At 37.0% G+C, this 11657-nt stretch overlaps 1 protein-coding gene across 1 annotated transcript; it reads left to right on the top strand.

The window, feature by feature from the left end:
- Nucleotides 1-5221: 5221 nt before the first annotated feature.
- On the top strand, nucleotides 5222-11582 carry mrap2a (melanocortin 2 receptor accessory protein 2a). Its single transcript, XM_073847183.1, has 3 exons — nucleotides 5222-5609; nucleotides 7962-8061; nucleotides 9118-11582. Exons 1-3 carry the CDS (start codon nucleotides 5492-5494, stop codon nucleotides 9542-9544), a joined length of 645 nt encoding a protein of 214 aa, XP_073703284.1. The 5' UTR covers nucleotides 5222-5491; the 3' UTR covers nucleotides 9545-11582.
- The last annotated feature ends 75 nt before the right edge of the window (nucleotides 11583-11657 follow it).

Raw genomic sequence — 11657 nt, 5'->3', positions numbered from 1 at the left:
AATAAAAAAAAGATTTTTAATATGAGGTAGTTTTTACTAATTGCTTTCACAGCTCGGCGTGTCTGATTGACATGTCTGTAACTTCCAGCACTAAGTGCAAACTTTATTTATATATTAATATAATAACTTGATGCAAAAAAGTGATTGATTATCAAAACAAATGCATTGGTTATAAGAAAACTTTTGATAAAATGAAATATTAATTCTCTAATCTAAGTTATCAATGATTGAATAATTTTGTCAGTCTAATCAAATAAAGCTAAATCAAATCTAATCAAATTCGATAAAGCGTAAACCAAATAGAGTCTAATTTAATATCTGAGTCAAATTAAAATCTAAGTCAAATCAGAAATCTGAGAAAAGTAGGTCCAATAGAAATTAGACTATCTAGGTGCACCCAGTATCAGAGTGAAAGAGAAAAGAGAAGTAAAGAAGTCTGTGTGATGGGGTGCAGTTTTAGCACTTCTTATACCCTAAAACCAGACCAGACAAGGAGGTTGTAATTTTCTGTTCTAAAGTCCGTAGCTCGCTATTATGTCTAATTTTATGATAAGCAACATTAGTCATGTCTCAGCTCGTGACCAGATAAATATCAAAGGTGTCATTACGTGTGGTTTAACTTCACTAAATTTAGCTTGTGGCCCCAGAGACATACAGTGGTGTGAAAAAATTTATTGGCTCCCTTCCTGATTTGTTTTTTTTTTTTTGCATGTTTGTCACACTTTAATGTTTCAGATCATCAAACAAATTTAAATATTAAAAACACAAGTAAACACAACATGCAGTTTTTAAATGAAGGTTTTTTTTTAATGAAAGGAAAAAAAAAATCCAAACCCACATGGCCCTGTGTGAAAAAGTATATCCACAAACGGCAAAAACATGGAACAGTGGTAAACCTTCCCAGGAGTGGCCGGCCGACCAAAATTACCCCAAGAGCGCAGTGACGACTCATCCAAGAGGTCACAAAATACCCCACAACAACATCTGAAGAACTGCAGGCCTCTCTTGCCTCAGTTAAGGTCAGTGTTCATGACTCCACCATAAGAAAGAGATTGGGCAAAAATGGCCTGCATGGCAGAGTTCCAAGATGAAAACCACTGCTGAGCAAAAAGAACATAAAGGCTCATCTCAGTTTTGCCAGAACACATCTTGATGATCCCCAAGACTTTTGGGAAAATACTATGTGGACTGACGAGACAAAAGTTGAACTTTTTGTAAGGTGTGTGTCCCATTACATCTGGTGTAAAAGCAACACGGCATTTCAGAAAAAGAACATCATACCAACAGTGAAATATGGTGGTGGTAGTGTGATGGTCTGGGGCTGTTTCGCTGATTCTGGACCTGGAAGACTTGCTGTGATAAATGGAATCAGGAATTCTGCTGTCTACCAAAAAATCCTGAAGGACAATGTCCGGCCATTTGTTTGTGACCTCAAGCTGAAGCGAACTTGGGTTCTGCAGCAGGACAATGATCCAAAACACACCAGCAAATCCACCTCTGAATAGTTGAAGAAAAACAAAATAAAGACTTCGGAATGGCCTAGTTAAAGTTCTGACCTGAATCCTATTGAGATGCTGTGGCATGACCTTAAAAAGGTGGTTCATGCTTGAAAACCCTCCAATGTGGCTGAATTACAACAATTCTGCCAAGTTGAGTGGGCCAAAATTCCTGCACAGCGCTGTAACAGACTCATTGCAAGTCATCGCAAACGCTTGATTGCTGTTGTTGCTGCTAAAGGTGGCCCAACCAGTTATTAAGTTTAGGGGGCAAACACTTTTTCACACAGGGCCATGTGGGTTTGGATTTTGTTTTCCCTTCATAATAAAAAAAACTTCATTCAAAAACTGCATGTTTGTTTACTTATGTTATCCTTGATTAGTATTTAAATTTGTTTGATGATCTGAAACATTAAAGTGTGACAAACATGCAAAAAAAATAAAATAAATAAAAATAAAAATCAGGAAGGGGGCCAACACTTTTCACACCACTGTATAATAATTAATAAGACATATTCATAATACAATTAATAATGCAGAATTTTAAATATGAATATGCAAATTCTTGTTATTTCCATAAAGTCTACACATCATAACTGAATAAGAAAAATAGAATAAAATAGCAGGGTTATATTAGTATCAGTTTTTGTTTATTTTAGAAAATGAGAAATGTTTTAAATATTTATTTCTCTTAACGCTTATTTTAAGTAACAAAAACAGATTTAGGTATAATAGTAATAATAATTAGGCATATATGTCCTTTTTGTAAACTCTAATCATTATTGATTATTGGGTGCAGTCTAATCTTTGACCTTTTTACAGATGAGACTAGTCAGACAAGCTGCAGCTGCTTTAATTAGCATGCATCATAAATAAAATGTGTCTAATTTACTGTAAGACAAGTCCCAGGGCTCAAGCTGCTCATTAAGCATCAGTCTGCCTGCTGCACAAATATGCACTAACATGTCTGACAGTTTCCTGAGCAGACTGCAGTATTCCTATTTTCTTGTCTTATCAACAGGGTCACCTTGCATCTCCAATCAATAACTGATACAGGAAGAGCACATCACGCATATTATAAATGAAAGGTTAACAGTTGTGTTAAAAAAAGGTTTGTATTAACTACTACTTCATAAGCCAGTGGTGTGTGTGGTGGTGTTTTAAAATGAGAAGTTTTAAAATGAGAAGACTTTTGGGAAAGGGCACTGCAAACGGCATAGGGAATAAGGGAAACTAACCATGGAGCAGAGTCATTAGAAGAGTTTTTTAAAGGCTCTGCAATGGAGCGGTTGCAATAAATGTTGTTATTATTATACAAATTAGAGGATTTATGAATGGTTATGGCGACACAGGTGAGGCTGTGTGTGGGAAACGAAGCACACGAGATGAGATGACTACAATCTGTTAAAAGTCTAAACATATCAATTTTGACTTTTGACCATGAAATTAACAAGAATTAGCATATTCATATCTAAGATTATGCATGATTAACTGTATTACGAATGTCTTATTAGTTATTATATTTATATTATTATTAATCTTTTTGAGAATATGTATTCAATGCCCTAACAGTTTTACCCTGGCTGACCTTTTGAGACATGACATGAGACTGAATGCTATTGCCATGTAGCCATATTATTTTCGTACATTTTATCTTATCTATAATCAACTCCAACACACAGACTGGTGTTCTTAGAACAAGAAGTACTTCTTAGTAAATGTGCCTTTTTGAAGTTTGGGTTGGTGGGCAAACATGCAAATTAATAACGCCTTCACGAGCTGAGACATGAGTAGACATGAGTGATAGACTTCCTGTACTGTCTGTTTTTTTGGTATAAGAAGTGCTAACCCAGCACCCCTTGCAGATCGGAGACTTCAGACATCTTACTACTTCTTTTTCTCCGCTTTCTATCTTTTACTCTGATACTAGGTGCACCTAGACACAGAGGTTGCGTTAGACTGTTACAAAATTCCGTCATAATTCCTTATCACCCGTCATTTTAATTTTCATATTTTAATTATAACACATTTATTTTTGTTCACGTTTTAATTTTTAATATGTTGAAGAGAACAGATGAGACTGTGTAACTTTTCATGTTCAACGCCACACCCCGCAGTGACATCGATTTTAATATATTCTCATTTTAATGAGCAATACTGATCAGTAAATCCCAGTCGATCATTTGGTCTATGCTGTTTTCAGTCGATGACTAACAAGTACATAGTGCGCCTCCCATCCAAAAGATTAGTAACAGTTTCGTTTTAGTTCTGGAGCAAGTGCTCTGTTGCCACACTGGAGCGCACTCGCCACCAAATGGACAGGGGTGGCAATTACAGCCAATAATTACACTAGATCACCCTCTGTGTAATCTGTCAAAGTGATGGACGGCCTTCAGATTTTTCCTTCATTGCAACAAAAATTCGGTCAATGACGGACAATTCTCTAATGATCCTGAAGACCTTGATTAGCATTCTCAGGTGTGTTTGATTAGGGTTAGAGCTAAACTCTGCAGCACATTGGACTTCCAGGGTAAGATTTGAGGAACCCTTGCCTAGACAGTCTAATATTTCTATTAGACTTACTTCTCTCAGATTTGATTTGATTTTAAAAAGGGGATATCACTTTTAAAGATTAAAAAAATACTACTGGGTGGGTTTTTATCATTGTAGGGTGGTTGTGTACACAAACTGCCAACACACATTATTTTCAAACAACATGTAAAAGTTAGTTTTGCATCCGATGACCCCTTTAAACCATCTACCTTTTTCTTCCTGTAAGAGTGTGCGCGACCATTAGTAAATTTTATGAGTCTGGCTTCCGGTCTCATCAGCCTCCAGTTATTTTTAGCTGTACAAAACAGCTGCTTGATATTGCAAATTTGTGTTTCTTACCATATTTTTTATGTATTATCTTAACTACAAACACACTGGTTTGTAGTGCAAACAGTTTTACCGTTTGTTATTCTTCTGGTTATTTCCTTATAGTGGCTATAATGAGCGGGAAGTCCCACCCATAGGCTTACTTCTGCGTTAAAGAATAATGGTACGTTCAAGTCATGTCGGGTAGATCGTATTTATGAGTTGAATGCACAAGAACAGCACCACAAAGTCGTTATCACGAGTAGGAAACTCGAAATTTTCTTTAAGCCCCGAGTTTTCAAAGTTGTTCCCAGCAGTGAGAAAACGTGGATATATTGTCTGTATTGATGGTAAATTTGTTGAAATAAATAAAATGATAATTTTTTTCTGTCATGAACAATAAAACTATACAAGTTACATATACAAAACATTATATTGTATAATTACCAAAGATATATATTGAATATATAAAAATAGCTTTCTGAGCTGTGGATGGTGTAACACAAGGGGGCATGTTGTCATAACCGAAAGTGTTCTATGAACTGCATTTCTTCCTAGATAATAATAATACATTTATTAGATTTATTTGCGACCAAGACTTTAATGTTAGTGCCCATTCAGAAAGAGTAGGGGGAAAAAACATAAAAATTAGGCTATACCGAAAATATTAAATGGAGTAAAAGTGTGTCAAATGCGCGTTTTATAAATGTAAAAAATATCCTGTAAAATATTGGAAGAAAGAAAGAAGCGTTCTCGGATGCCCCCCGAGGCGCATGAAATCTCTCCATTAACTGGCGAGCTGATGGATGAGAGAGATGCGTGATCTCATCACATATTCAGTACATTCCCTCGAGACCACCGGAGACCTCACGAGTAGCGGTGATACTTCCAGCACGCCCACATACACCCCATTTTTGTCTTTGACTTTTACCTTGGAGCACGCAGACGTGAGATGTTCGCTGGATAAGGATGAATTCATTGTCAGTATCGGTGTTAAAACAGCTGCTTACGTTCTCAGCTGTGGATGCAGCAGATGATTGTGTTGCGTGGACCGCGCGCACTGACTGCCGTGAGAAACTGTGAAATGTTTCTTTTCCGTAAGCGCTGTTATTAGCAGTTCTGTTCCGTGATTTAAGATGCCGAGGTACCAGCGTTTAAACAGCACTAGTATGCCAAATCACAATTATGAATGGAGCTACGAATACTACGACGACGAAGAGCCTGTGTCTTTTGAGGGACTCAAAGCACATCGATGTAAGTGTTTGCGGCATTTACTCCATTATAGCTTGTTGTGTTTTTATTCAGCTTGTCATCTTTTTCTTAACTGTGGGAAAACGGTAAGATAGGCTACTATACGATGCATGTTTAGATATAAAAATTGAAAAAGTGTAATAAATGACAAAGTTTATCTACCACACAGCACAGAAACAGACAATTATGTAAATGTTTATGTAAAAACATTAAAAAAAAATCTCACAAAAAAAATTGTCATCTCTGAGCACACGACCCTGGACCACGAAACCAGTCTTAAGCAGCAATAGCCAAAAATAGAATAGGTCAAAATTATACATTTTTCTTTTATGACAAAAATCAGCAGGACATTATGTAAATATATCAAAACGTAATGTTTGATTAGTAATGCATGGCTAAGAACTTAATTTGGACAACTTTAAAGGCGTTTTTTTTCAATATTTTGATTTTTTTGCACCCTCAGATTCCAGATTTTCAAATTGTTGTATTTTGGCCAAATATTGCCCTATCCTGACAAACAATACATCAATAGAAAGCTTATTCGTTCAGCGTTGATGTCCAAATTTGGTTGTTGACAATATTTGGTTGAGACTAGGGCTGGGCGATATGGCTGAAAACTATATCACGATATCAGTGTTTCATATCGGTCGATATCGGTAATTATTGATATTTTTATGACCCATTTAAAATAAGGACCAGGAGAAAAATATATTACACTCAAGCATTTTTATTTTAAACTTAACCTGCCTCTGGTCATAATCCCCTCAGTTATTAAGACAGAAATGTCAACAACCATGGAAAACTCAAATAATTAAAATGTAAACATAAGTCTAAAGTCACAATATACACTTAATTATCTCTTAATCCTCAATTCAAACCCCATTCATTGTCGATGAAGTGAATGGTCAAGCTAATGTATGGCCCAGAAGTACGGCTTGACCACAGGTCAGAGGTTGTTGCAAAGTACTTGGCTGATAATATTTATTTCTGCACAGATTGCTGGTTGCCAGTAGCCAACATTACTTCTTTCCTGGTAATTAGCCTATACTTTGTGTAATAACAAAAATATTTATTTAAGTGAAAAAATAAGTCCAAAACTTTCAACATTTTGAACAATAGGGCCTTACAATCTTTTTTTTTTTTCAGAAATTCTTGTTTTAATTTTTCTGATAATCAAATGAAAGCAAAATCACTGATTTATTTTTAAAAATAAAAATAAACTGAGCTTTACTGTTAAAATTAATACATAGAAGAAAAATTATATTCAGTTAAAAAGGTTTAATAATAATAGTATTTTTTCAACAATTAAGTGGTGACTCTTTATTTTAATTTTTTATCATATATATTGTTTTATGTAAATTATTTAAATGTGAACATGTAAACACCTACATTATACTGTACAAAGTAATACAAGACTAATATTGTTCTGTTACATGTTAAACCGTACTTTTATTTTGACAGGTTGCCGTGAAGTTTCAGTGTATAATACAGTATGAATGATGCTAGTTTCACTAATGAAACGGTAAAATTGACAAAAAGTGACACTCACGATCCCGTCTGTGAGTAGACATTGTAAACGCGCGATCATGTAGAGACAGAAATCAAATGCCGTCGTGTAAATAAGATTAATAACATAAGGCTATTTAGTTTGTTTAATACAACAACATGGACCCGTTCTGTAGGAAAGATAACCTTAACTTATATTGTGATCTGGCGCTATGAACTGAACGTTAAAGGGGGGCTGGGCGGGCCGACGAAGAATACAAAATATCGAACGTTTTATCGAATACATTTTTTATTGATATCGATCTCTTGTCTATCGCGATATATATCGTTATCGTTTTATCGCCCAGCCCTAGTTGAGACTATTTGAAAATCTGAAATCTGAGGGTGCAAAAAAAAAAAAAAAAAATTATTGAGAAAATCACCTTTAAAGTTGTCCAAATGAAGTTCTTACCAATGCATATTACTAATCAAAAATTAAGTTTTAATATATTTACAGTAGGAAATTTACAAAATATCTTCATGGAACATGATCTTTAGCCAATATCCTAATTACTTTGGGCATAAAAGAAAAATCAATAACTTTGACCCATACAAAGTATTTTTTTGGCTATTGCTACAAATATAATCATTTTATTTAAGACTGGTTTTGTAGTCCAGGGTCACATATAACCTATAAATACAATGCATACAATAATGTTATTTTATCATAAAATAGTTTTAAATGAAATATTTGTAGATTTTTTTTATTACTACTTCCCTTTTTGAGTAATTTGGGGTAATGTACAGACAGTAACAGAAAAAAAAATTCAGTTGCATTTTTACATCACTCAGCTTTATTTCCTCCTGCAGATTCCATAGTGATCGGCTTTTGGGTGGGTCTTGCAGTTTTTGTCATTTTTATGTTTTTTGTCCTGACTCTTCTGACCAAAACCGGAGCACCACACCCAGAGTAAGTATATCTTTTAATAATCTGTGTGAAATACCAAGGGCAGGACAGAACAGACTACACAAAAGTGCAGGCAGTGTAAATTCCCAATATGTCCATTCATCTCTCTGCAGCACAAGCACGATGTACTGGACCAAGCCAGTGTTTCAGCATGGTTGTTCTGCCTCCCACTGCCTCACTTTGGCCACCTAGCTGCCTCATTATCCTTAGCTTCAGAGAGAGCTCTCTCTCTCTGTGTGTGTGTGTGTGTGTGTGTGTGTGTGTGTGTGAGTGAGTGTGCGTTTGTGTGTGTTTGCGGCCTCCCTCATTCTCATTAGCTCTCTGCTAGGTCAGAATCTCAGATGTAACACTCTTTTAGACCAACAAAGATTCTTTTCAGGAAACTTTGATTAAACCAACACCAGTTGGTCCAATTAGTATTAAGTCTGGCAACTTAAACCTTCACAAACAATCAATCAATCATCTGCGACAATCATTTCATGGTGTTTTATTCCAATCTATTCTTGCATCTGTCATGACGCATGCTTATGTTTATTAATGTGCTCAAATGCACCCATATGCATGCACATACACAAATACATCAATTATCTCTGCCTGTGTTCTGGTGGCGAACCAGAATTCATTTATTTAAAGCAAATTAATACCCTCTTTCTACATTCAAATGCATTGGACAAATAATTTTAAGAGCGTTTATTGTTTATCGTGTATAATTACACTCAGTTATAATAGTAAAGCACAATTAGTCCCCATACTCTGGTCTAATGGATCCGTAGGGAAGCTCAGGGGCCAGAGCTGACAGTCTGTTTAGTGCTCTTTTAATTAAACTGCTCTATAGATGTGAGTCATCCATTAACACAGACCTGCAGAAACCTCTTACACTCAAGATCATTGAAAAGAGAGGAGAGGAATATGCGCTCCCACACACACACAGACACAGAAATATAAGATGAGGGCACTCCCACACTCTTGAAGCACCAGTGCTCATTTCACCTCTATTAGAAAAGGGAAGTAAAGCTGTTTAAACCTGCTGAGTTCAACGCTCCTGTCTCAATCCCGCAGGGCCGTGGAGCCTTACGAGAAACGGATGCGTCTTACCAGCTGCGCCGAGGGATTGGGACGCCAACGTGAGGCGGATGCCCGAACAAGTCTTTCTCGGCCATTGCTGGAAGAGTCACGGTCTTTTTTTCACTGTTACATTAACGAAGAAGAGCGAGAAGGAGGCAGGGCCACTGCTGGTGTCGCTTGCGAACGTACAGGCAGCGGCGACTCCAGAGACCAGGTGGAAACGGTCGGCTTGGTCATGCAAAGCATGGTTATGGAGACCAGGGCGGAACGAGAGGCTGCGCTCTTGGCGCATTTTAACATCCCCAACTTTGTGAACTCAGAACTGAGCTCTGCATTGGGGGATGAAGATTTACTACTGGGCGATCCACCGATCATAATGGAGGAGGCGCGTCCGCGCTGTACCCATCATATCATTGACTAAACCACCCGTTTGAAGATGGCCTTTATTCTCTCATTATGGCTCCATTATTTTCTTCAACTCAGCCTGTGATCTCTAAAAGTGGAGAGTGATTGTGTTTTTCGCTTCAAAAGCTCTGCTTTTGCAGCACGAGCTTTAAGGCTGAGCTATTTTCTGACATCTGGGGTCTACTGTGACGCATGATGTCAGACTGAGAGGTAAAAAAAAAGGGATCGCATGAATGGGATTTGGCGAATGTGTGCTCGACAGCAGCGGCAGCATGCTGGGAAGCCTGTGTTTAGAAAAAGCTAGATATTTAAAGACGGAAAAGGATGTTGTTTCCGGTTGTATGAAGACATTCCAACAGATTGCAATGCCTTATTGGTTCATACTTCATTTTTAGTATCAGCATGATTCAAAAAAATCTCTTGATGTGCAGTAGGAAGATGTTTTTTATCCGGCATTGTACTTATGTAGCCTAATGGCAAAATTGCAGCAATTTGGTATTGCACTGGCTGGTTCTCTGGGCTTGTTGTGTGAGCAAATGCCTGAGTAGAAAATAGCTTGCCGTCTGCAACCTCTCAGCTGAATCAGTGGCTTTCTGCAGAGTATCTTCTAGGGGTGGGCGATATGACCTAAAATTAATATCACAGTGTTTTTCATTTTTTGAACGGTGACGGTATAATATCACGGTATTACTTTTTTTGGTACATTTTGGGAGGAGTAGCCTGTCCTGTCCCTTTAGTATGTGAAATATTAAAGTTAATATTTTTATAATATAATAAGTAAATGGTAGGTATTTTTTATCAAAAAGAGACATGGGAGAGTATTATGTATTCTCAACATATTTATTTTGCAAAAAACCTAAAGATCTTACTTAACACTGTACAACAAAACAAAAATTATTTTTTATTGAAATTTAATTTCTGCAATATTTAAAACCTTTAAATAACTGGGGGAAATCAACCCATGGCAACAGTTTAAAAGTAGACCAATTCTGTGGAGAAAAACACGGACTTGACAACACGAGCTGCTGGAGTTAATGTCTTCGGACACGAGCACGAAATTTTCGTCCGACATTTTTGCACGTTAAAAAAAATACAGGTTATGTTAAACGGGTTTACACGCTGCCTCTGAAACTTTCGTCCGTCATAAAACAAAAAATCGGATCGTGTTCGATTTTCTGCATTTTCGCATCCATAATAAGCATTTTGATAAGAATGGCGAATATGAGAAAACTAAAAAAAAAAAAAAAAAACACATACGAAAATCGGACTCCGTGTACAATGACCTTTAGATGAATGATTTTTTACAATGACCTTTTGAATGATCACGGGTTGAAAGTAAAGAGAGATGACAAAAATAGACTGGAGGATTTGCTGCAATCTTGTACTCACTGACAAATATCTATTATAAGATGTGCTGCTCCCTTTACACAGAGTGTGCATTATCGCAAAATCGAAAGTAAAAGTAAACAGGCCGGTCGCGTTCGCCTCGCGTCCGCTCAATTTGTGATCCGCTGTGTAAATCCTTCGGCCAGCCGCCCGGGAAAAGTCCCGGTCGTCCCGATTGCCACTCCACCCCTGGTATAGGCTACAGGCCCGACCTTTCTTCACGATGTTTCACCAGTCGTTTAATGGCCACTCCCCTTTTACCTACCACCTGCAAAGCTGATATGAATATGTTTAACTTTTTTATTTACAACAAGATATATAGTATAAGGACAGGTAGTTATTCAGACCACAGCTGAACGTTTGAAGAAAATTTAATGCCTTATTATTTAGAATTAGCTATTATTGGTGTAAATGCAGCCATTCAAGGAACATAATTGATTTATTACGGTATTGACGGTATTAGAAAATCCATGTCGTGGCGCAATCTCACACCGGTGATGACTATGACACCGGTGTACCGCCCACCCCTAGTATCTGCCGTATACTTGCATACTAACTGTCTGTAATCGTCTGAATACAGCTGCCTGAGCTCCCAGAGCAATTGAATACTTCAGTTCTGTCTCCCATTTTATTGAACACCTATATGCCAATAAAAGTCAGTGCAAAGCTTCCTGTGGTGAAACTTTCGCATAAATCACTGAAGCTAAGAACACAACTCAATAAACACATAATGCAGCTTGTGT

The sequence above is a fragment of the Garra rufa genome, chromosome 9 (genome assembly GCF_049309525.1).
Source record: "Garra rufa chromosome 9, GarRuf1.0, whole genome shotgun sequence".
Taxonomy (NCBI): Eukaryota; Metazoa; Chordata; class Actinopteri; order Cypriniformes; family Cyprinidae; genus Garra; species Garra rufa.
This window is presented reverse-complemented; position numbering and strand designations above follow the sequence as displayed.

Bases quoted from the DNA above. Each gene is read 5' to 3' on its own strand.
- mrap2a (XM_073847183.1), top strand. From the start codon at position 5,492: ATGCCGAGGTACCAGCGTTTAAACAGCACTAGTATGCCAAATCACAAT. The intron at 5,610-7,961 runs GTAAGTGTTTGC...TTCCTCCTGCAG, and splicing joins GGGACTCAAAGCACATCGAT to ATTCCATAGTGATCGGCTTT. The intron at 8,062-9,117 runs GTAAGTATATCT...TCAATCCCGCAG, and splicing joins ACCGGAGCACCACACCCAGA to GGCCGTGGAGCCTTACGAGA.